Here is a 24,509-nt window from a genome sequence, read left to right as displayed (position 1 = left end):
CCCTCCAATGTCCCCTTGACGATCTCAGCTGATGCAGACGTGGCTGATTATCGAGGGTCCCCCCCAGCCTCGTCTGAGTAAAGTCATACCAATTGGAAGGATTCCGTACAGACTCAAAACGACGACAATGACGGAGTCCCGTGGAGTATGACGTCGACGGAGAAATTCGCCTCCCCCCGTCCGCGTTTGAGAATTAAATCGGGCGCCGATCAGGGTCCTGCTTAGTAGGAAAGTCAGAAAAGTTGCGCCCGGGGGGTGTGTGCGAGGTGCCAAGGTTTGGTTTACGACGTGGAGAAAGGAGAGAGATTAATCAATCGGTCACAAAAGAGAATGGCGGTGGTGGTGGTGCTGCTGCTGCTGCATGGGACAAGGCTTTAAACTTGATTTTGGTATCAACCGTCTGATAGTGAGTCTGTTTGGTGATGCTTCACTTGCATTTAACAACAGTAATAGTACAGTGACAGGAGAGATACTCTACAGCAAATGCCGAACAGACACTTGACTCGTGTCTTTAATGGATCTAATCTGCTTGTTTGGCCCGTCTACACCGTCTACAGTTAGCATTAGAAGCTTCACCTTCAAGAAAACCGTTGGACAATGCCCCGTGACGTCAGAGGCTGGGCGGCCCAGGGTCCCCGGCTCCGTCCCTCCTCAAGACCCGGCCGAGCAGAGAAGAAAAAAAAACCGTCGTCATTTTCGTGTCTGTCGATTCGTTACGGATGTGGGGAAGATGGAGGGGAGGTGTGTCTTTAAAAGTACCTGGCACTTGAGGGGCGGGTTTAATCTATTTAGTCTCTTTTTTCCCTCTTGTGCCGGGACATGGGCTGTAACTAGGACGAGACTAGCCATGGGTACCGTAGCCTTGACTTGTTTTCCGTCGAGGGGAGAGGGGCTCTCCTCGCTTTTCCGGCTAGGCTAGGCAGCTACATTTTGACTCTGGTGATGCCGTTGATGGTGGTGGTCATGATCCATCTCAGTATCAGAGGTGCATGTTTTTGGTGATGGCATCACGAAATCAATCCCAAAATCAAGTTTTCTTTTCTCTTCCATATCTCGGCAATTCAATTCCTTTATCGCTCAACAAACAAGAACCTGGCATGATGCGGAGACTCCGCCCTTGAATCCTACCCTGCCTGACGTACAGTCCCCAGCTTCTACACCGAGTCCAAGGTACAGCATACCTAGCAATTGGGCATCTATCCATACATGGCCATCAACCACGAGACTCTTACATACCTTTGCCACTCTGACTTATTCATTCCATTTCCCTCGAAACTACATACTAGGGGAATCTTGTTTTGTTTTCGGCAATTCCTTCTCAAACACTGTGATACTGTATACGTACATGCTCCAACATTCCCCTCGATGCCGCTAACTAGGCGCCTCGCCATCTGAGCTAGCAAGCCTCAAAAAACAAGTCTCCAGAAGAAACGATAACACGATGATGGGGATTCTCTTCCTGTTCGCTACTTTTGCTTTGCTTTCTTTTTCCGTTGGTGGCTTGACTGCCACCTTTTGCCATCAGCCCTTTCCAACCGCGTGCATACATAGCCTTTTCACTCAAGCACACACACTTTCTCTTTGACTCTTGTTCCTTTTTTTCATCTTCATGGCATTTGTCAAGAATGCCATCTTGATTCTCCCCCCGCTCGAATCTCGATAGGGAGGAGTTACAGTATCACGACACCTGACCCTCTGCCTTCCAATCGTCACCCTCCCACACTCTTCTTCCCCGGCCGCGCCTTGTGAATAGTGACGCTTCCATCTGCCGTTGGTCCTGATTCTTCTCCACCTTGCAGACTGGCCTAAAAAGAGATAGGGCAGCTTCCTTTCTTTCTGAGCGGGGTACCTAGGCACAGTTGCAAGCTTTCTCATAGCTGTGACGTATAGCTACCTCCTCCTCTTCTGCTTCGAAGATGGGAAACGGAAAACTTCGATAGCTTACCCCGATCCATTCAAGCGCTAAAGCCTCGTGCAAGACGGGATGACAGCTGTTGCGGCCGCAGAGGGCGTTAGCCAGGCAGGGGCAGGGCCTCTTGCAGAAGCAACTTTGCAGACGACAGAGTCAAAACGAATGGAATACCACCGCCTTGGCCTTACTTCAGCTCTCTAGGCTCTCTCTATCGCTCCGGAAGCCACTTCCGCAACCTACGCCTGAGTTGGCTGTTCAAGCTACTGTAAGGTGTGATCCGGAATAGCTTTTCCCAAGGAGCAATAGCTTCCAAAACGGATTGAAGCTATGAAATCATGGCTTTTTTCTTCCCTTCCTGCAAGCTGAATCACTCCCCCCTCTCTCTCAACGGCAACGGCATCTCGATGAGCCTCAGCCCCCCCTGCAGCTAACCAACCAGTCCTCTTCTTCCTCCTCACACACACCTCTTCCCGAATGCAGCCAGCTGCTTCGCTTCCCCCAAGAGATCAGAAAGACAGAGAGAGGTACGACAAGTCACGAGAGCTGGAAAAGGTGGAGTTTACACTCTATGCCCAGCTCCCAATCCTTTATTCTCAACCAAGGAAGTAGTAAACTAGACGAGGATATCCCTTGCTGCGTCCGCATTCTGCATCATCGTCACATCTACACTATTGGAGGGCGAAGGAGGGGACGCTCACCACCATCATCATCATCACGAGTAAATGAAAAACTGTGTATGTAGCATCCCGAGCCAGGGACGAAAAGGTCCGCCCACGTGCAAAGCGCCTTCGAACCGAACAGAGGCAACGATTACCTCTTCTGGGCTTGGATCCAAGGCGTTGACTTCAGCCGGGCGGCGCGAGGCGAAGCCCCCCCCCGAGTCAGTCTCCACGGCCGTCGATCACCCAGCGCCTCTCATCACCTCTTCCCCCTCACTCGACGTGTGTGCCCAACCACACACACACATTCACAGTCGGTCTCTCGCGTGTCATGGCGCGTAGTAAACCCTCTGACCGACAACGGGTCAGTAAGCTTCCCGCTCCCTCCATCCCCTGAGTCAAGCAAAGAAAAGTTCACCCTCCTTCTTCCATCCAATGCGGTCAAGCTCACCTCCCATCCCATCTGCCGGACCTTGCCGCCCGCCTTTCACGGTGAACAAGACACTCAAAAGTCCCCCCGGGATGAGAGAGAGGTCCCCCCGCGGGTCCGGGCGTCGACTGCCGAGGGATGGGAAACGTTGAATGGTTCGTTCGTGTGTTCCACATGACTTGACAAGAAGAGAGGAGGATCATCAACTGAGGCAAGGCTCCCTTGACGGTAGATTGAGAGAGCTAGGAAAGGACTTGAGACATTGGCTGCTCTCTTCTCGGCTGAGGCTGATCGGATATGGATATGGATCGTAAATCGCTTGACTGCAACGTCGACGATGTAGCAAACTGCCTCCTCATGATGATCACTCTCTCGCGTGAAACCACCAGCTCGGTTCATCCTTTACCCCCCCCATACAATCCCCCTGCAATAGACACCGCGAGCCTGATCCCCCCCATGGCCTTGACCCCCTCTGGCAAATCCTCCGTCGAAACACATCACCCTCCGGATAGGGGCCGGGGCGGATCACTCTCACTCAACATCCAATTGAACATCACGGGTCAACCTTGATACAAACACCGCCAGTTCAAAACACCGAAGCCATTTTGATCGATCATCTATCAGAACGCCCTGACGCATGCAGTAACCTTCCCCCTTATCAAACCACAGCATTCCAGATTACAAGCCTCCATCCATAAGCAGAGAAAAAAAATATCCTTGGTCCAAACCCTGCTACAGCCCAACCCCCCTCCTGAAACCTCTCCATGTAATTCTTACAGCACGATTGCCAGCTCCGGCCGGTCTACCTTATCCTCATCTAGGTTCGGGTAGTATGGCACCATCGCGTCCGCCCCCTGAACATACGCATCGTTGTACAGCCTCCAGTACGGCGTCCTGACCTTGCGGGCCGGATGGAACAGTCCCGCCCAGACGTAGTTGAGCACAAGTCCCGGTCCGACCGCCATACGGATGGCCTCGATGGCCTCGACGATACGGTCGATAACGTGCGGGCTGGTCTCAAAGAGGTTGGGGTAAAGGAGGTTGAGGAGATGAACCATGGCGTCCTCACACCCAAGGCCAACCACGCCAAGAGCAATGTGCTTGACCACAGAGGCTGCCGTCTGACGGTGCACCTGGTCACGGTCGATGAGGGCATCCTCAAGTAGCGGCGTCACAGCGTAGACGTAGTCCTTCGCCATCTCGCCAATGTACTCGAAGAGGAAAGACAGAGACTTGAGCACACCGTTCTGCACGTTGAGCTCAGGGACTCGGTACTCGTTCATCAACGCGGGGAGAACGGTAAACGGAGCACAAGTCTCGGCCACGATACCGATAGCGACGGCGGTGTTGACACGAGACTGACGCTCCTGCACTCGAAGGTTGTTGAGAAGAGTCGCCAACACATCCTGAGGACCAATGGCCTTGGCGATGAAACCAAATGTGTTGTTGGCTGCTCGTCGGATACCCTTCTTGTGAGCCTTGAGCATGTCGAGCAGCTCGAAGCAGATTCGCATCCACTCTCGCGCGTTGACGCTCTCGGGTCCACGATCCGCAATACGGCCGACCAGGTCGATGGTGTTCTCCTGAACCTTTTCGTGACGGTTTCGCAAGATGGGCGTCAGTCGTGGCAGCAGGTCCTTGATGGGTGGCTGCATCTGCGCGATACCCACGACAGTGACAATCGATCGTAGAGCACCCAGAATAGATCCAAGAACTTCGGGGTACTCTTCACCCAGGTACTCGTAGAGCACGATGCCCAGCTTGCCCATAAGGGCATCCTCGCCGCACTGCTTCATCACCATGGCGATCCGGGAGATGAGATCAGCCGCCTGTTGTCGAACAGTTGCTGACTTGTTGTTCAGTCGCCATAGGATGGTACTGACGATCTGCGGCAGATATGGCTTGCAGCGAGTTCCCAGAGCGTTAACCACAGAACCGAAGCCATTCAGCATGACAACGTCCTCGACACTCTGCTCCTGGAACGCATGAAGGATACCGTCCACAAGCCGCTCCTCCAAACGCTCACCAATATCTGCCGCGCCCAGGCTGGCCACAATCTTTTCCACCGTCTCCACTGTCATCTTTCGATACGCTTCGCTCTCATCCTTGAGGTTGTTGACAATCCTCTCCACGATCTCGCTGACTCCAACCTTTTGGCCAATGTCAACTGTCGTCTCCACCACTTGTCGGTAGTTGCGCTTGTCCAAGGCCATCCGTCGTACCCAGAAGCTCTTGAAAAACTCATCCAGGACGTGCTCCTTGAGGTATCCCGCAGTCACACCATCCGTTCCAGCACACTGAGACACCACCTTGAGGACAACCTTCTTCATTTCCTCATCGGGAGATGAGAACTCACGAAGCAGAATCTCCATGATCTGGCTGGTGTAGTAGTTGGCGTATTCTTCGTCCATGAGGGGGATGATGTAACCAACGGCCTTGAGGAAGCCTGCGAGACCCTTGCCTCGCTGCTTGCGGGCACCGGTCCACAGCGGGTTCAAGATGTCGTCGAAGCTCTCAATACCATAGGGGTTGGAAGCTTCGGCCAGAGCAGCAATGGCAAGACTGGTAACTGTCCTGACCTTTGTCTGTTCGTCGTTGAGGTTAGGACCGATACACTCGACAAGTCCCTTGAGGTGTGGCAGGACTGCGCAGCCCATTAGGATAGGGATTTGCTGCACAATCTTGACACCAGTGTGACGAGCCTGCCAGGACTTCTTGCTTCGGCAAACGGCTCTAAGGAATGGCAACAAAGCTGGGATGCCCAGAGCAGAGGCAACGACGGCAAAGGCTCTGGCCGTCGTGTTTCTGACATACTCGTCCACGTGGTCGATATCAGGTCGCATAGTGCTGATCATGGTAGCAAGACCAGCCGCCTTGCTAAGGTTCGAGATGATCTCGCGACCCTCCACTCTTGCATAGTAGTCTTGGTCGATGAGAAGTGGCTCAATGACGACCAGGATCTTGTGAACATAAGGTCGTACCAGGTCGTCGAGCTTGTAAAGGATTCGGTCAATGACCTTGACCAGCAGATGGCGCTCCTGGTCCTCCAGAGTCTTCTCCATGAGAAGGGGTAGAATTTGGTCAAAGAGTGGCCCGGCTCCAAACTGCCTAGCATTATCCGTGATTTGTCGAAGGGCAGTCTTTCGCATAGGAGGAGTACCGTTCTTGATCTTGAGCAGTAACCTCATGATCTTCCTCTCCTTAAGCTCCTCAACCGTCAGGGCGTTCTCGTCAGAACCATCGGTGAGCTTTCCAAAGTAGGCCATATCCTCAGGCTTGAAGAACTGAAGATCGCCAACTCCTGGAATCTCAGCTGGCATTGGCTTGCCGCTGAGTCGTACTTGCTCGGGGTCCTGCATCATGAAGCCTGTTTGAGCAGCTGGGGTGGCCATGAGCTTGTGCGCTGGGGCGCGAACTGGCTCATAGCCCGGAGGAGGATCAAGGATCTTGTAGCCCTCATTCTCGCCAGGAAGGAGAATGTCGAGCTCCTCATCGCTGAGAGGCAGGTTCCGGCCAGAGATATCGGTGCCAAAAGTAGTGGGCAAAGCCGGAGCAGATGACTGGTGCACCGGTGTGGCCAGTCCTTGGTTGCCCATTGGGGTGGCCGATGGAGCTTGGTCCCATCGCGAGCGTTTCTTGGGAGCTTCCGCGCCCGGCGCAGAAATAGCAGGTGCTTGATCCCATCGCGAACGCTTTGGCTTGGCCGCCTCGTCCGCCTCGGATTTGTCGGTATCTGCAGGCGCCGAAGACACGTCCCATCTCTTCTTGCGCTTTCGTCCAGCAGGAGCAGCGTCAGCTGATTCTGCTTCAGCGCTCTCCTTGTCTCCATCAGTGAGCATAGGCTTGGCGTCATCGTCATCCACCTTGCCTTCCTGCTTCGCTCTGATGGCTTGTCGGACGCGTTCCTCCTCCCTCTCAAGCTCGCGGGCTTCCATAATCTCGCGGTAGCTAGAGCCATTCTCGCCGGCACCGTCCTTGCGATTCTCGGCAAAGGGGTCGGCGCGTGTGGGAGTCAGGGTACGGTTGAATCGGCGCTTCTGGTAGTCGGTTTCGCGGTCGGCGATTCGGCCGCTCTTCTCTCCCTTTCCAGCCAAAATATCATCCTCCTCCACGCCACTTCCCCGGGCGAACTCGTCAATCATGTCTCGCGACGCGGTATACTGGCCGACGAGCCGTCGCGTGTTGTCAGCTCCCTCCATCTCTTCATCATCATCACCCATCGGCAGCGACGTGTGGTATCCGGCAAACTTGTCGGGGCCATCGCGATCGTAGAGGTCATTGTCGGCACTGTCGGTCAGCTTCTGCTTGGTATCGTCGGTTCGCTGGTTGGCGGCATCGAAGGTGCGCGACCCCTTCTTCGCGGCAGCGGCAGCGTTCCGCTCCTGCTGGAGCTTCTTGATGGTCTCGAAATCCGCGTCAGACATCTTGACTTATGGCATTCGCAGCTTCATCCCGGTTCAAGAGTACAAGGGGCGCTCCCGGCGTTGTCGTCGCGCATGGAGAGTTGCTGGTGAGATGGCTAGTCGCAAAAATGCACTGCGTTGCTCTGTTTGGGAGGCAAAAAGTAACGACTCGAGGGGGACCCGCAGTTTAGCCGCCTGAAATTGCATGTGCGGTGCCTGAGACGGATATCAAAGCCCGGTATTTACCAACATCTCTCGTGTCTTTGGGTTTGTAATGATGCAAAATAAGTTACTAATGTCTACGCATAATATCTGAAATAGCAAGTATTTCATTTGTCTTTGGTGGGTTGGTGAGTGGTGAACAAGAGGACTGCACGCGACCGGACCCTCAGATTCGCGTCCCCGCCCAGGTACCTAAGGTAGTAAGTAGTAGGCAATCTCCATCAGGCGTATGCCGAAGATCTAGACTCGGGAAGTTTATAGTCGACGTATTTGATTGTAGCGGTGGTGATTTCTATGAGCAATTGATTATTTCTCGGCTGTCATGGCCTTTGGAAAAGACCGTTGTCTCTGCCAAAGTCACGTAGATTTCCTCTCCTTGGACCAGATCGTCTGCAACCAGCCCTTCATGTCTCGGTCTTTCTCATAGTTGATCATAGTTGAGGGTGAGCTGATGATGTATAACACATGAGCTCCCAAAAATTATTTCTATAATAAAATCAAAAGTCTCCCATTACCTCATTGCAAGAGCGCGTAGTCTCTTTGATCTTCTGCCGTGTCCTGTTTCCCCTGGCACCTGTTCATCCTTCAACTCGACGATTGTCTCCTCCATCTTCACCTTAGTTTCGGTCTCTGTAACGGAAACACGTTGTCTCTTTCTCTTGATGACTTGTTCCTCCACGGAAACCTCCTCGATCTTTACCACCGAGGCTTCTTCCTTCTTCACCGCTTGGCTTGAGAACTCCCTTAGGTCTGCTGTAAAGAGGACCGAATGGGCCCAGCCAGCATAATCTCCCCATAGCGCTCTGAAATGATCTCCCACAGCATCGTACATAGCCTTGTTGAATGTCTTGGCCTTTGACCTGCCAAATTTGTAGTCTCGTTGAGCGATTTGCCAGACATGGGTGTCGACTGGGACAGATTCACCCCATCCCAGGCCCATCAAGCAGACACAGTCTGCAACTTTTGGGCCGACTCCCTTCAGTGAGAGAAGTTTCTCTTGTGCTTCTTTATAGGTTGCATGCTGCTCATCGGGTACTCGGGGCGTATTGAAGCCTGGATGTGCTGGATTTCGAAGGGTTTCCAACCAATTGTCCGGCTTCTCTTTGGCAACCATCCGTGCCGTCTCAGCAATGTACTTGGCGCGATAGCCAAATCCAAGTTCTCTTAGATGTGCCTCCACCCGGTCACCTGTCAGATCATTGGGAGTTGGAAAATCATGGAAGGCCTCATCCCCAACGTGACCGATGAGTGGACCATAGTGTTGACACAACTTGTGAACCTAGATAGAACAGTTAGTCAGTGAGCCAACTTTCTTGATTCAAATCCACTCACCATTTGAGATATTCGAGAAATGTTGTTGTTGCTGCTGCAGATGAAACATATCAACGCCTCCCAAGCATCTTGACTGAGAATGCGGACGCCCTTGAACTGGGGTGCTCTCTTGCGAAAGTTTGGGTCCGCCTCCGACCATTGCTCGTAAAGCGTCCCGAGATCCAGCTTCAAACTGAAATAGTGTCGCAAAAGGGCCTCAGTATCGTCTTTTGGTGATGCTTTGGACTTAACCGCTGGCCAGGTGACCCGGTAATGGAGATGAGTAGAGTCCTGCTTCAGGTGAAGGATGCGCCCATGCAAAGTACATGTCCTACTAGATTTAGAATTTCATAATCATAATGAAGAGAATAAGAACTAACCATTCATGGTCAATCTTTCGCCATCTGAATGACTGTCCGCAGCGTAGGGTGGTGTTGATGCACAGCTCCGCTAGGGTCACTGGCAGCTTGCGCCAGTCAGGAAGTTTGACAATAGACATTTATGGAAATTCAATTGTGTCTGACTCTTTCTTACCAAGACGTTTCAATACGAAAGAGAGAATTTGACAGTGAATTGGTGAAAAGGGGATGCGTTGATGGCCGTTGGTGGCGACTCTCACTCAGGTCCTTCAGTGGCTTGCCCCCTGAAGCCAGGCCGGCTCGCCGGGAGGTTTTGCAGGTGGTCTAGAATCCAATTGGCACTAACCCAAAGTAGAACTAGCGCCATCTGGCAAAAAAAGCTCCAGCCTCGCGCGATGCCTACAGCTCTTTGGAACTGGAACCTCGTTGCGGCTTGAATCAACCAACTCCGCCTGCCAACCAGACAACATCATCAATTTCAGAGACTCATTATATTCTCTGAAGTCGCCTGTCTGTATAGTCAGTATGAACGGCGACAGTTACTCTTCGCGGGGTAAGTTTATCCGCAGAGCTGGCTCCATCTTTCGCGTCGCGTCGCTAACCCTTCTTCCTCGCAGACGGGCGCAGGGGACGAGACTATCCTGTAAGCAAACGCATCTCCATCTCGTCATGTTGTAACCTAACGATGTTTAGTCTTCCAGAGGTGATAGAGACGATCGTCGTGACCGTCACAGGGACCGTGATCGCAGGCGCTCTCGCTCACCAGACCATCGAAGCCATCGCCGGGGCGACGGCGACGTCGACGCCTACTCTTCCAGCCGAAACCACCGAGACCGCGAGCGCGAGGATCGATACTCTGGCCGTGACAGGCGAGGCGACCGTGAATGGGACCGAGACCGGGGCTCCTCCCGTCGGGACGCTCGCCGCGACGATGACGAACGGCCGAACAGGCGAGACCGAGATCCTTATGATGACCGTCGCCGAGGTGGCAGGGACCGTCGCGATGAGGGATTTGGTGGAAGACACGAGAACCGCCGAAGTGCGAGCCCGCCGCCCAAGAAGCGAGAGCCTACTCCGGATCTGACCAACATCGTGCCCATTCTGGAGCGCAAGCGCCGCCTGACCCAGTGGGATATCAAGCCACCGGGTTACGATAATGTCACAGCCGAGCAGGCCAAGCTATCGGGAATGTTCCCTCTTCCCGGCGCTCCTCGGCAGCAGCCCATGGATCCTAGCAAACTCCAGGCCTTCATGAACCAGCCCGGTGGACAGGTCACAAGTGCTGGACTCAAGGCTAGCAACTCTCGCCAGTCGAAGCGTCTTTTGGTTTCCAAGATTCCGTCAGGCACTAGTGAGGAGGCGTTGATGTCGTTCTTCAACCTCCAACTCAACGGCCTAAACGTCATTGACGCCACGGATCCTTGCATTCTGTGCCAGTTCTCCAACGATCGCTCCTTTGCTGTCCTGGAGTTCAGAGAAGCCTCAGAAGCCACCGTTGCCCTTGCGCTGGATGGTACTTCCATGGAGCCTGACGATGCGAACGGCGCTTCGAACGGAGAATCTCGTGGTCTTGAGATCCGCCGACCTCGCGACTACGTTGTGCCTGCCGTGACCGAGGAGGTCTCTTACAACCCCGACGTCGTCTCCAACGTTGTGCCCGATACTATCAACAAGCTGTGCATCACCAACATTCCCCCTTTCCTGGCAGAGGATCAGGTTATCGAGCTTCTTGCAGCTTTCGGAAAGCCCAAGGCGTTTGTGCTTGTCAAGGATAGAGGAACGGAGGAATCCAGAGTGAGTACTGAAATTCGTCAACTTCTTGACTATTCTAACTAGGTCATTCAGGGTATCGCTTTTGCCGAATATCAGGATCCCAATGCCGCCAACCAGACTGCTCTTGACACTCTCAATGGCATGGATGTAGGAGGCAAGAAGCTCAAGGTCACCAAGGCGAGCATTGGTCCCACACAGGTCGCTAACTTCGACGTTGGTATTACTGCAATCAGTGGCTTGGCTTCTCAGACTGCCAACGACGTTGAGGGAAGCCGTGTGCTCCAACTTCTCAACATGGTCACTGCTGAGGAACTGTTGGACAATGACGACTACGAAGGTATGCATATCACCTTACTGTGCCTTTCCTAGCTAACGTTCGGTGTCAGAAATTTGCGAGGACGTCAAAGAGGAGTGCTCCAAATTTGGAAAGATCATTGACATGAAGATCCCTCGGCCTACCGGCGGCAGCAGGCAGTCCGCCGGCGTGGGCAAGATTTTTGTCAAGTACGAGAGCACCGAAGACACAACGAAGGCGCTCAAGGCTTTGGCGGGCCGGAAATTCGCTGACAGAACCGTGGTTACCACGTACTTCCCTGAGGTTTGTCCCTTCAGCTCTCTGGCACTTCCTTCAGCGCTAACAATGCATGCAGGAGAACTTTGACGTTGGTGCTTGGTAAGAATGGATCCATGGATGTTTAATAGTGGGTGCACAAGGGGACGACAGGTCTATGCAATGCAATCAACAGTCAAACTTGGCTATATACTTTGAGGGGGCAGGAGTCTTCAGTCGGTGTACGGGTAGGGCATCAATCGAAAATGTAAAACAGAGGGCATCGCTCAGCATTGTTGAATTGAATCAATTACATGAAAGCAGTCAATTGGGATGTCAATTGGGATTTGCAAGTATGGGATAAGTGAGTTGGTATTATAAACATGCAAACCAGAGAATGGAAAGCAATGAAACTATATAAAAGCTACGTTTGTCCAACAATGTCCTGCAAAAGAAACCTGTAGTCTGTTAGCGCTGCTGCGTCGACAGAAAAATGAAGCAAAAGAAGTAAAACAAATGACCAGAAATCAGAAGTCCTGTTCATTCATTGAGCCCGAAGGCTCTAACATAAGAGGTACCAGAATAAAATGTAATGTGTTCTATCATCATCGGAAGGTCGACAAAGGGAAAGGGAAGACGTTGTCAAGGTAGACTTACCAAAAAGCAGGAGTGTTTGCATGAAGCTCCAAAGCTCATGAAGCTTGAGGTTGAACGGAAGGAAAAGTTGACTTTGAGTCGCGACGAGAAGAAAAACGCGACATGTCGCCAACTCGGATCAGGACACGTGATTAGACTCCACACACCTGCATGCCCTGTGGCTGGGGACCCATTGTGGCGCTCATGCCACACACCGCTCCTGCCCTAACCTAAGCGAAAAATTCAACGATCCACACAAACCGTCCTTTCTCGCAATCTCTCGAACTTTTTACGAAGCTCGACCAAGCCGACTACTTACCATCCGCAGCATCACCACCACAGCCGCCGCCAAACAGACAAGATGGGCCGACTTCACAGCAAGGGCAAGGGCATTTCTGCCTCCGCTCTCCCCTACTCCCGCGCCGCCCCCGCGTGGTTGAAGACCACCCCCGACCAGGTCGTCGACCAGATCTGCAAGCTCGCCCGAAAGGGTGCTACCCCTTCTCAGATCGGTGTCGTCCTCCGTGACTCCCACGGCATTGCCCAGGTCAAGATTGTCACCGGTATGGAAATTTCAAGGAGCGAGAATTGAGAGCGTGTTGCTGACATTGACGAATAGGTAACCGAATCCTCCGAATCCTGAAGTCCAACGGTACGGTTCCCTGAAAGACGCGACGCACATTGGTGGTGGAAATATATCTCTGGAGAAAAATCTCCTCTTATGCCTCTGTACGGTCAAGACTGACAGAGAGATTAAACAGGCCTCGCCCCCGAGCTTCCCGAGGATCTGTACATGCTCATCAAGAAGGTAAAGTGATGCTGTCAAAATTTTCTGTGGCTTTGATCTAACTAGTTGCATAGGCTGTTGCTGTCCGCAAGCACCTTGAGCGCAACCGCAAGGACAAGGACTCCAAGTTCCGCCTCATTCTCATCGAGTCCCGAATCCACCGTCTTGCCCGCTACTACAAGACCGTCGGTATCCTGCCCCCCACCTGGAAGTACGAGTCCGCTACTGCCAGCACCATCGTCGCTTAAGCGGTTTAAAAAATCAATCACGACCGGCCGCCTGGATGGAGGTGATGATGGTTTCCCGGGTCACGGAGTTGGGGGACAAATGATGGAAAAACTTGCATTTAGAGCCATGATGCTTATGCGCCCTGTCTGGGAGGACCACGGCGAAGTCGAGACTGCTCAAATAGAAAGCGATTCGACCGCTGAAATGTGTATTCAATGGGGGTACTCGACCCAGTGACTGATAAACTCGAACCTGAACGCCATTTATGCCATATATATATCCCGTTCCCAAGTGATTTCAGAACCGTGACCAGACGCCTTGGCATTCAACTAGTTCCTTCAAGTTCTTTTGACTTTTGAAGGAGGTATTCTCCCAATACTCGAAGAGGGTCGTTCGGCCTAGCGATATGTTAGTTGCTGTCGTATGAGATAGATCGCAGTACTTGCTTGTCTTTCGCCAACTGCTTCATGCCTTCCAGCAAGACTCCAGTAACCTTGGTGTTCAGATATTGCCGAGTTGAATCGCCATGCGGGGGGGCCTCGGCGGGGATGCTGAAACCTGGATCTGGATGCGCAGAGGCGGCTCTAGATCCTTGCGCTGGAGTTCCGGTTCTGGCAGGTAGAGGGCTGGGCGCATGAGCGACGGGGGCTGGGGATGACTTCATTTTCGCGTCTATCAGCAAGGTTGATCTCTTGAGGAGCGCAGTACCAACAGAGGAGTTGGAGGAGAGTAAGGTAGGCGTCGTGTGGGTGAATGGGCTGTGTTGAACAAACATGTAGTCCTTCGAGTCGCAACTGCAGTGAACAGCCAGCACTGAGAGGAGCAAAGACTTACAGCAGGTTGATCGGCTGGCGCATCAGACATGACAATATCCTTCTGCAGAGCTTCTGCTTGCACAGCATGCGCGGGGAGCCCATTGGTAGCGCCCGAGTCCAACGAGGCTGCGACCTGAGGAACTTCGGTGTTTGTTTCGGGTTTTTGAGCTTCTTCGGCCATCTTGAAAAGTGCCACAGGGTCGTAAATGCCTTCGTTTGCTTGATTCGAAGTGAGAGGAGCTCCTAAGTAGACGGGAGAGTGAGTGCGATGGCTGATGGGCGAAGGTTGAATCGCGCCGGTTGATTGTCGGGTACCCAGGGCGTCAGGGCGCTTTGAGAGGAAGGCACGGTGTCAGGTGACTTCGTGTTTGATCGTCTTGCCAAGTGACGTGTCTGCCTTGGTCTCTCGCGTCCATCGACTTCAAAGCATCGGCAATTCATACCAAAAGCTACATTTACGTCTTTAATCTTGGGATTTCTAAATGTAAAGTATGGACGCATTTGTGACGAGGCTACCAAGGCCTCAGAGCGAGCTTGGCACTCCTGCTCGTCCCACCCCTTTAAATGAACCAGATCAAGACAGACCTTCAAAGCGAGCGAAAAGAGAAATCCCAGATTCGGACTCGGATCAATCTCATCATTCTCAAGATGAGATCATTTCAACAAAAAATTTTGCCGGCAAGGATCCTGCCAGGGGCAAGGATCAAGATGTTGGCGGCCCGCAGCCCACTGACTTCGAGAATGTGATGGCACCCACCGACGGGGGAACAAAGGCTATCGAGGAGTATGAAGCGATCAAGTCATCACAAGCAAGTGCTGAAGATGAAGACACCAATGAGAAAGCACAACCTCTGTGGGTAAAGGGTAGAAGCTCTATCTATTTGGATGCCTTCAACCTTGCCCTAGACACCGTTTTAGAAGAGGAGTCTCATCTCTTTGATGACAAGGAAAATGAGGTCTTCAGACAATGGCGAGGTCTGGACTATGAAGCTCAATATCTGTGCGTTCACTCCTTGCTGAGGGTCTTGGGCATTCGCTTACCATGCTCAGCTATGTTAGACTGTTTCTGAGAAAGACAGCGTGGTGGCATCGCCATAGTCGTCTTGGCTATCACAACGATATCTCTGACCTTGAAGCTGCGATAGATTCTCTCCAGTCGCCTCGCACACTACCGACTGGTACTACTCCTGCCACAAACAGTGTCGAGGGCATTGAGCTTGAAGAGTCAGGGCTTGGCGAGTCCTTCACTTTTGCAGATGCATCCGAAGACCACATCAAGTCTGTGGAAGAGGCTGCCACTCTATTAAGTCTCGACGAGTTGAAGGTTCTAGCGAAAGAAGCCAAGTTCCAAGGGCGCACAAAAACAGAACTCATTCGTTCTCTTGTGCGGATGAGCCATCAGCAAACTGGGCTGAGGTCCCTGGGCCTTAGTAGGCACAACAGCCGCGATTCGATAACCTCTGAAGATCAAGAGAACAAGGATCCAAAAGCGATAGCCAAAACGAAATTACGACGAGAAGACTCGAATCGTGACCAACACTTCTTGGCAAAGATTCTCGCCATTTTGGGTCCCTGCGTTCGATTATCGCCGCCAGTGTTCAAGCTGTTCGAGCGTGTCCATCTCGTCTTTTACAGGTCAACCGAATGGACAGAGAAGTCTCTCACAACCATTATTCTTGCCAAGATCGCACGGCGCCATTACCCAGAGTACATCGTTTGTCGAAGCTCGACAATATTTGCATCGCGGATGCATCTACTGGAGTATGAAAGCGGAATTCGCTTAGAAGCCGAAGTCGACAGCATCATGGAATTCAACGGGCCACCTGGGGAAGAGGGCCACAGGAAGATACTTGGAATATTTGAAAAGATCTACCCTCGGTGGAAGGCCCTGGTCGAAGAGGAACGACAAAAAGAGCAGACCGTATACGATATGGGCGAGGGGGCTTACTTGAGACGGTTCACGCCAGGTCACTCCTACACAAGGATCGTTCACAAAGCCGCCCCCATCTTTGGGAAACTCAAGGATCATCTCAGGGAACATGAACTACTCAGTGAGCTTCTCGACCAACGGCTGTTCCAAATGGCCAGGCGAGGTGGGTGGTATCAGCGCAAAGCCTTGTTGGAAGAGCATTACATGCCCACACTGGACCCAAAGCCCACGACCACAGATGCCGAGCAACAAAAGAAGCACTGGAAGAGGATCGCAGTGGCCACTTGCGAGGCTGGGCTTCAAGACCCAGACTGTCACCTGATATTCCATTACGACCTTCAGAAACGGCTGGTCAAGCTGGAGAAGAAGCTACGGATTCCCCGTCGATTACAGCACGACTTTGGCCATGTCCACCTCGAGAAGCCTGTGGAGCATACGGTTGAAGGAATCCAGCTCAAAAGGGATGTTCCTACCAAGATCGGTCGTCAGACCGTCTGGCTCGACGAGCTCGACTCCCAGGAAGAATGCAGTGTCGAGGAGATGTGCTTGAGTCATTACCGGGCCCAGGGCTGGAAGGGATATCACGCCGAGGGTGGCATCATCCGCACTCTCTTTGCGTATCTCTTTTACGACATCATATTCCTCTACATCCCCAATGTATTTCAGACAGCATACCAGATGTGCCCTCTGGACCTGCACACAGATGCCTTCTACCCAGCCAGGGCATCAGAGATCAACCACCGACTGGTTGAAATTACCAATGGAGAAGGACCGCGGCTGCTTCGCCAAGTCTGGGAGAGGGAGAGCGAGAAGAGGACGAGCGTGGTGGGTCTCAATTGGGACTTTGACATTGAAGACCTCGTGGAGCTAGCGGAATGCTTCGAGGGCAGTGCTCTCGCAGCCGTTTGCAAGGTCATGGCTCAAGAGTACCGACAGAGGGGTGGTGGTATCCCCGACCTGATTCTCTGGCGGACCAGAGACACAACGGGGAACGGCGGCGACGGGCCGGCAAAGTCAAAAGGAGAAGTCATGTTCTCGGAGGTCAAGAGCGCCAACGACAGGTTGAGCGACACTCAACGGCTCTGGATCCATGTGCTCACGGGGGCAGGGGTCAAGGTTGCGCTCTGCAACGCCGTGGCAAAAGAAGTGAGGGAGGTGGATTAATTCCGATCCCAGGACTCTTGCATACAGTACCTACATACATACAGGGCTTACAAACGCGAAGGATGGTTTGGTGATCTCGCATCACATATAGAGAACAGTTGCGAGGGGTTCAAGGTGACGGACGGCCCTGCAATTCCACCATGCATTCGCGTCCACTGAGCTACGGGGGTCAACTCAATCTTGGCCTAAAAGAAGCTATATCGGGATACGAAATACCAGGCCGTCCACAATGTTGCAGATGTCTAAGGCCGACTTCTCGAACCGACAAGGAGGCAAGAGCCAAAATTAGCAACGGCCGAAGCGGTTTGGAAACGAGTCCATGGGCCATGTTCCACCCAGCAGCTTGGTTGCAACGGTCTCAAACCCGTTTCTAATTTCAGTCTCAGGACTAAGGAGGCCCTCGTCGGTTTCAGATAGGCGGGAGGCGTTGGCGTGGGAAGCTCGTCTGGTGGTAGCCAATGGAAGAGGTGGAAGGGGGGGCGCCGGAGACGGTGTGATGCGCAGGGTTATCACATCACCACATGCGCATCTCGTCACTGGCGCCCTCTGCCGGTTGGACGCAGTCGTTGGTGATGTGGGCGGTCTCCAGCCTCTGAAGGGGGGGCAGAGAGGTCACACACACAGACGCACGCACACTGAGAATGCCACGAGAGAGCGGGAGAGGGAGAGCAACAGAGCACGCGGGGTACCTAGCCTGGGAGACAGTGCTACCACTCGGGCCCGTGCCGTGGGTGACGGGCCATGATGTTCCAGAGCCACGGGCAGCATCGATGTGACGATCGAGAGAGATAATCGACCGGGACAAGACGATGAACAGGCCACGCCAAGTGGTGGACGAGATGACAACCGCGACATGTCTTTGATGTGGCACAATGGCCAACCAGATCTTGACAAGGCAGATGGATATTCACTCATAGAGTCAAGATTCACGTCCTGCTCACCTGGGTGACAGAGTTGAATGGAAACAGCATAGCATGGAGGTTAGCGCGCTGCATCCTCTTGCAGTAGCTGGGTAGCATGCGCGAAACGAAGCGAGGAGACTGGAAACGAGGGAGCGAGAGGGACCACCTGAAGCCGACACGGCACGACACGACAGTCTCTGTCTTTCAGAGACAGACAGAGGCATAGACAGAGAAACGACGCTTCTGCATCTGCCCCAAATGCTCACAATCGTCGACCCACAGACCCGGGCGCTTAGCACGCCGCCAATCACGCAGCCCCCGGCCCCGTGGTGGGTGATGAGCTCGCCCGCAGCAGCCAATGGGACGCTCCGCCCGCCTCCTGGCGCCCTCTGCCCGGCGCTTACAGGCAGGCCAGGCCAGGGCAGTTTCTGGGGTCCCGCCGGACCAGGGTACTGGGTCGCGCCGTCGACGGAGAGGGCAGTCGCACGCCGCTTTTACAGGAGGGAAACATCCATTTGGCTGGGTTGGGCTGGGGGGGGACATGGCGCCGGCGTCCGGGCTAGTCAAGGGGGGGTGCCGGCAGAGTGGAAACGACGATTTGGAAGGATTTCTGAGGCCCTGGGGGGCTGGAAGAGAATCTCTCTGAGAAGCAGAGTAATCCATCCATGGGGAATATGCAAGAGACAGCCAAAGCAAGGACGATGGATGGAAATCTACCTTGCAGTTGGCACTTGTTGCTCTCTTCTGCCTTGCCTACGAATCCCGTTTAATGCGGCCCAAAATCCGGCCCTTGTGGGCCTCTCTGTTCATCACCATCAAAGCACGCACGCACCCAAGAAGCAAAGAGAAGAAGAAAAAAAAATGAGGAAAGGGTCCGTTCTCGCTCTCTACCATGAGTTTGACAGGTTCCCCCCTCGTCCCCATTAGTTCTTCTCCAAGCAGGGGGGATTGAACAAACCCGGACAAAGAAAAGGGCAAGTCATAATCCAATCTCGAGTAAACCCAGATTCATTCATCTCGGCCCAACGCTCCCCAGTATAATCAAGTCATTCTATTATACAGGGACCCAGATATCAAATAAAATAAAAATAAAATCAAAACGAGCCTTGGGCGGGGCTTGGAGCGGGATATTACTACTAATAGCAGTGGAGAGACGGTCACGAAGAAAAGGCCTCCTCCCTGCACATCCTAGATTCGCGATGCAAAAGAGGATATTCCCGTTGATGAGCGGCCCATTCTCGAGGCCATGGTAGATCTGTAAACAAACAAGCCACTTCCATTACGGAAAAATAAACAAAGATATCAGACATATCCCATGCTTGGCACAACACTCGACATCACATCAATCTGGTCGGTGAGAACCCATCTCTCAGATGACAATGCACCGACTAGTCAGTCGGTTATCCTCACCAACACCACACAAGTCAGAGCACACGCCAAAATCGTGGTCAAAACAGCCCATGGCTTTGTTAATTTGCGGACAAACACGTTACCGAGAGCTAATTTCGTGTGCCCGAGACACGGGCCACCAACCCTCAAGCCTTCTTCCCTCTCCTCTTTCGTCCACTCCCATCTTATCACATCCATGCCCGCGCCTGCTATCGAGGCTGTTGGGTCCCACCTCGCTCGCTGCCTTGTGTCCTCTGTCCTGGCCATTCCCAGTCCTTCCTTGCCTGATCCCAACCAACTCCCCCGCGCCGAACCCTTTCACATGTCGTGGTATCGAACCTCTCAGTATAAGCCATTACCCCCAGGGAAAGGCCATATCCAAGATGGTCATAAAAATAAAAAGGACGTAAAAACGCCGTCAAACTCCTCCAGCCGTGCCTCCAGTGTAATTCCAATAGTAGTGTCTCGTAACCAATTCGACTCCTCCAAAACGCGTGCCGGAATAAATGTCAAAGCAGGGAGTGGTGGTGAAGTGAAATTGCGCCCATCCATGCCTGTGGCGTCAATGCCGGGAGCCTCATAGTCATATGCTGGCTCCTGCAGGTACCCCAGGCCTATTCCATGTCTCGCCCTCTCTTCGCGTCTTCGTTTTCGGTATGGCCTTTGTGATGCATGTCTAAACAAATGAAATTTCATGATATTCGAAGGATCGTCAAGTTTGTGTGTTAAGTGGGCATGTAAATGCTCCTAGTCGTCGGTATGATGGGTGAAGAGTGGTGTTGCCATTGTTGCCGACTCATTCAATCTTGCGTCGCTTTCCCTTTGGCGCAGGAGCCATTCTCGGTGTGTAAGTGACGGTTCTTGTCACCACCTCCCGAATGTGGCGTACGCTGGTTCGTGAAGACTTCTTCTTCTCGGCGAACCGGGCCTTGAGGGCGGCGTCCCAGTCGAATACTGAGTGGACTGGTCTGGCACTGAAGGGTGAGCGAGGAGTGGACACGCTCAAGGGCGAGTCCAAGTTAGCCACGCTAGGGCTGGGGGGCAGCTTAAGGCTGGGAAAGGTAGCAGGCCCTGTAGGAGGGGCAGACATGGGAGCAGTGTAGGTGAATGGGCTGGGAGGCACCATCGGTGCCGTGGCCGGAGGGGAAGGGCGGGTTGAGGTCTTGGAGCTGGTGCTGGAAGCCGATGATGGCGGAGTGGTGTTGCACTTGCTGGAGGCGTCGGTTTCCTCACTGGTTGCCGAGTCCGGGATAGAGTCGGGAGTGGTTTCACCAGAGCTCGGAGCTGGTGAGTTGAGAGCCATAGCCTTGGTGAGGAAGTCGGTATAAGCTGAAGGCGGGCTGATGGGCGTCTTGATGAAGTCCGGGTCAGGCTTGAAGTTGAACGAGATGGCCGAGATAGGAGTTGCCGAAGTGATCTCGGAGGGAAAGGTAGCGGTGACGGGGGTGGTGAGCTTCCCCAACTTGGGCTTGGCGGTAGGCATGGTGATGATGTTTGAGCTGAATGTACTGTCGAGACAAGGCGGTTGAAGTCGATCAAGCTGAGTCGGGGAGTTTACTGTAGGCAGGGTGCGTCGAGGTAGATGAACCAACAGCCAACCCCAGGTAATAAGAATGCAGGCAGATGGGAGCAGCGAGCGAACAGACTGACTGAGGAAGAGGTGGAAGCAAGAGTGTGGGAGATGGCAGCACCAGGCGATTATAAGGAAACGAAGGGCTGCGTCAAGTATTTGGCGCCGGGAGGAACAAAGTGGAAGAGGTGGGCGCTTGAAGGGGGTGTGAAGAAGTTGGAACAAGGTGGAGCTATGACGGATATGGAGGAGAGAGGGTGAGAGTGGAGGGGTAGGGGGAGTGTGTTGATCGACCCTTGCCAGATGGATGGATTGGATGGAGGGATGGATGGGGACGACGTGCTCCGTACAATGCGGGATGGGCACAGCACAGCACAGCACAGCAGGACTCATACAGGATACAGCCCAGATGGAGCCGGCGCGTGTGGGAGACACGGCCAGGGAGCAGCAGAGGACATGGAAGCTGACCAGCAGCACCAGCAACAGGCGCGTACGGAGGTGCAGAACCTGGCCAGACAGGGCAGACAGGGCGGCAACTGCACGAGAAACGACAACGCGAGCCGGGGAGGGGCGGGTCTAGCATCCATCCATCGCCAAAAAGATGCGCTGCGACTGCTGCTGCTGCTTCTGCTGCGTCGAGCCCAGTCCAGTTCAGTCTGCGCGGGCTGCAAGCGTGCAATGCGAGGATGTGACTGCGTCCATGGTAGGCTCCATGCCCTGCGCGGGACAAATTCTAGCGGGTGAGGACGGATGATGCAGTATGCTCGGGCATGTCACTTTGTCTCTTTCTTTTCCTGCCAGCCGCCAATGGGTGGGTGGATGGCGCTCTGTGTTGGTGATGAGGAAACTGTCTGGCTATGCTGGCACAGCGTCTCTCCAGAGTTGGCCTTTGACCCGGATGACTGCCAGCCAACGCCTGGGTTTGGATTGTGACAGACTGCCTCGTGAACTTGCCTCTCTTGAGAAAGCCCATCGCATCCTGTTGGTATGAACGTGTTGGTCGGCGGCTCAACTGCTCAGCTTCAGCGGGCCGTGGTTGGTGGTGGCACAGGCGCTGTGATGGCTGTAAGTTGGAAGGGCCCAATCGTTAATTGGGATTGGGCGACTCTGGCGGCGGGTCAGGAGCCATAGCCAGAGGCGCGTTAAAAGCGGCGGCACCGACCTACGCCTACTCGAGAATAGGAGGTACCCAAGCAACCAGCGACTAGCAGGGGGGCGGGAGGCTTGATGATTCGACAGGGCAGGGGGCGATCGAATGCCTGGTCTCTTGCTTTTTTTATTCTCGAAAGCCCCCTTGGGCAGCCCTTGAACAGTGGCCCGTCATCCTTGCACTGGCCTGGATCCCCTCGAGCTGTTTGGCTGCTGGGGCCGTTGCTGGCGCCGGGGATGGGTTTCCTGGCCCAGATGGTCGGTGAGGAATGTGATTCGACCAGCGCGGCCTGGGGAGCACTTGGGGAAGACGCCATGTCGGGCGGCTTTTCGGCTTTTTGGTAATGGTTTGGCTTGCGAGGAGGCAAACTGCCGAGCGAATGGGATCTTGCCCATGGCAGATTGAGCTCTTTTGACAGCGACGAGGCCTGTCTGGTGCTGACGACTGACGACGGGTAGTGGCTGCGGCTGGACTGCGGCTGACGATTGACGATTGACGTTTACGAGGATAATGGCTGTATCTGTCTGTCCTTGTGAACTACATCTTGTGATGCCATTGATGGATGGAGGAGCAGGGGTGGTTGCGAGACGGAGGATGAGCAGTGTCTTGGAAGAGATGCGAGTCCACTATTGGCTCCTGCCGCAACTTCTTTCACCCTTGAATTTGGAAGGAGTTACGAACTGATGACGGATGGCTCCTGCTTGGTTGGTACACGATGAATATCTGCAAGACACCAGGTGAAGCACCTTCCCACCTAAGGTGACCTATTTGGAAGACCTTTCTTTCAGACAACGTTGAATTCTCGCTGTGGCCACTCCCCTTCCATTAATAGATCTCGTCGAATGATGTCTGCCAATGGTTAAAAAGACTCGGCCGGTTTACAATACAACTTCAGGTTCAAGTAGCCGACCAGATGGATCTGTGGTCGGGTCGCTTCACCTTGGGACGATGTCTGCGAGACCACGCGCGCGCAAAACTCCAGTTTCTGTCTAGATCTAGTCCAAGTTGCGGCGGCCATGAGCGTCAACGAGAATCCGCCGTGGGATGGGCGTTTAAAGAGCTGACCACACCGGCGGCATGCGAGACGGGTATTGTGGTCTGGGGCATCTGGCCAGCTTCAAAGAAGCGCGCGTCAATGCGAGGCATACTTTGCTGCAGCGACAACCAGTTTCCAATTCTTAGCTAGTGAGGCCAAAGGCCGCCCATTAAAGACCACGAAACATTGCTGGTTAACCAGTCAACGGCCGATTGACGCCTATCATTGGCGCTACACCTCGTGGTTTGTGAGAACGGTTGAAGACCTGGGGCACCCTACAGCGAGGCGCCGATGCGAAAAAAACACGGTCTCGGACACGGCCTTGGGCACGCGAGGTTTGGGTTATTTTAAGGTACGGAGCGAACAGGGCTTTGCATATGATGGAGTTTCAGGCGCGAACAAGCGGATGAAACGAGACTTGGCTGGTCTTCCTGAAACAGCTCCAAATCACCCGGAAATAATTCATCTAGTCATGGGCGGCAGATTGTAACAACATGCTCGCGACCATACGTCAAGAGTATTTTTATGTTTTGTGAGTGCCTGTCTCAATTCATGGTTGGTGCTACGTTCAATGTCGATTATGAGGTATATTGGCTGGCTGCCTATGGCAACTACGGTTGGCATAGTGGCACTTCGGCCTGCTGGGGCGTCTATTGACGAGCACCGTGAATTCTGGTCCTGTCGTTCGGCTGACAACCCTGGTATAACATGTTGTCACGATGTTGTGCTTGGATGTGAGTGAGCCGTGAAGAGCTCACTGCTGCCTGACAGATTCAAGACCTCCCCTGTCCATGGAGTCTGCATATCCATACATCGGCGACTACTCGATTAAGAAATGTTGTCTGGACGATGTTCTCGCCGGATGGGCAAGCGAGCGAGTCCCTAGGCAGGCACTGTTGGAAATACCCTTTAACTTGGGTACTTTGGTGTTGGTCCAGGGTAAGAATCCATCCTGGACCTCACTGTTGGATTGCTCCCCTGTGAGCCCAACTTATCAGTGTTGGTTGCTGTTTATGGATACGGATTTGGCATTGAATAGATCTGCCGTGGAAATGTGCCGGCCTCCTTTCGATCTCTTGTTCGGGCTGCAGGAATTGCGCTTTAAGAATTATGAATTATGACAATACAGAATGTTCCGGACTGCCCGAAACCGTCACTCATGTCTAGACCACAATAGAAACATGCACTAACATTGTCCGTATATATTATCTCAAACTTCAAATTTTCTTCCCTGCCAAGAACAATACCACCTCAAACATGCATTGATATATAGAAAATTATCG

At 53.3% G+C, this 24,509-nt stretch overlaps 7 protein-coding genes across 7 annotated transcripts; 3 read left to right on the top strand and 4 right to left on the bottom strand.

The window, feature by feature from the left end:
* Positions 1-3,774: 3,774 nt before the first annotated feature.
* On the bottom strand, positions 3,775-7,425 carry NCS57_00586700 (uncharacterized protein; the record flags this gene model as incomplete). Its single annotated transcript, XM_053055775.1, has 1 exon — positions 3,775-7,425. The coding sequence occupies one exon, from the start codon at positions 7,423-7,425 to the stop codon at positions 3,775-3,777; it is 3,651 nt and encodes a 1,216-aa protein (XP_052914730.1).
* Positions 7,426-8,137: 712 nt separating this feature from the next.
* Positions 8,138-9,436, bottom strand: NCS57_00586600 (DNA-(apurinic or apyrimidinic site) lyase; the record flags this gene model as incomplete). The annotated part of the gene is made up of 3 exons (XM_053055774.1): positions 8,138-8,905; positions 8,959-9,268; positions 9,318-9,436. 3 exons carry the CDS (start codon positions 9,434-9,436, stop codon positions 8,138-8,140), a joined length of 1,197 nt encoding a protein of 398 aa, XP_052914729.1.
* A 265-nt stretch (positions 9,437-9,701) lies between these two features.
* On the top strand, positions 9,702-11,746 carry NCS57_00586500 (Splicing factor U2AF subunit; the record flags this gene model as incomplete). Its single annotated transcript, XM_053055773.1, has 6 exons — positions 9,702-9,849; positions 9,914-9,939; positions 9,990-11,090; positions 11,142-11,406; positions 11,456-11,667; positions 11,720-11,746. Exons 1-6 carry the CDS (start codon positions 9,822-9,824, stop codon positions 11,744-11,746), a joined length of 1,659 nt encoding a protein of 552 aa, XP_052914728.1. The 5' UTR covers positions 9,702-9,821.
* Positions 11,747-12,520: 774 nt separating this feature from the next.
* On the top strand, positions 12,521-13,290 carry NCS57_00586400 (uncharacterized protein; the record flags this gene model as incomplete). Its single annotated transcript, XM_053055772.1, has 4 exons — positions 12,521-12,818; positions 12,875-12,907; positions 13,017-13,063; positions 13,117-13,290. Exons 1-4 carry the CDS (start codon positions 12,617-12,619, stop codon positions 13,288-13,290), a joined length of 456 nt encoding a protein of 151 aa, XP_052914727.1. The 5' UTR covers positions 12,521-12,616.
* Positions 13,291-13,595: 305 nt separating this feature from the next.
* Positions 13,596-14,266, bottom strand: NCS57_00586300 (uncharacterized protein; the record flags this gene model as incomplete). The annotated part of the gene is made up of 3 exons (XM_053055771.1): positions 13,596-13,668; positions 13,717-13,928; positions 14,105-14,266. 3 exons carry the CDS (start codon positions 14,264-14,266, stop codon positions 13,596-13,598), a joined length of 447 nt encoding a protein of 148 aa, XP_052914726.1.
* A 310-nt stretch (positions 14,267-14,576) lies between these two features.
* On the top strand, positions 14,577-17,179 carry NCS57_00586200 (Fanconi-associated nuclease; the record flags this gene model as incomplete). Its single annotated transcript, XM_053055770.1, has 2 exons — positions 14,577-15,085; positions 15,136-17,179. 2 exons carry the CDS (start codon positions 14,577-14,579, stop codon positions 17,177-17,179), a joined length of 2,553 nt encoding a protein of 850 aa, XP_052914725.1.
* A 3,087-nt stretch (positions 17,180-20,266) lies between these two features.
* Positions 20,267-21,202, bottom strand: NCS57_00586100 (uncharacterized protein; the record flags this gene model as incomplete). The annotated part of the gene is made up of 1 exon (XM_053055769.1): positions 20,267-21,202. The coding sequence occupies exon 1, from the start codon at positions 20,951-20,953 to the stop codon at positions 20,267-20,269; it is 687 nt and encodes a 228-aa protein (XP_052914724.1). The 5' UTR covers positions 20,954-21,202.
* Between the last annotated feature and the right edge of the window lie 3,307 nt (positions 21,203-24,509).

The sequence above is a fragment of the Fusarium keratoplasticum genome, chromosome 4 (genome assembly GCF_025433545.1).
Source record: "Fusarium keratoplasticum isolate Fu6.1 chromosome 4, whole genome shotgun sequence".
In the NCBI taxonomy this organism is placed as follows: domain Eukaryota; kingdom Fungi; phylum Ascomycota; class Sordariomycetes; order Hypocreales; family Nectriaceae; genus Fusarium; species Fusarium keratoplasticum.
Note: the sequence above shows the minus strand (reverse complement) of the source record. Positions and strands in the feature narration are given on the sequence as shown.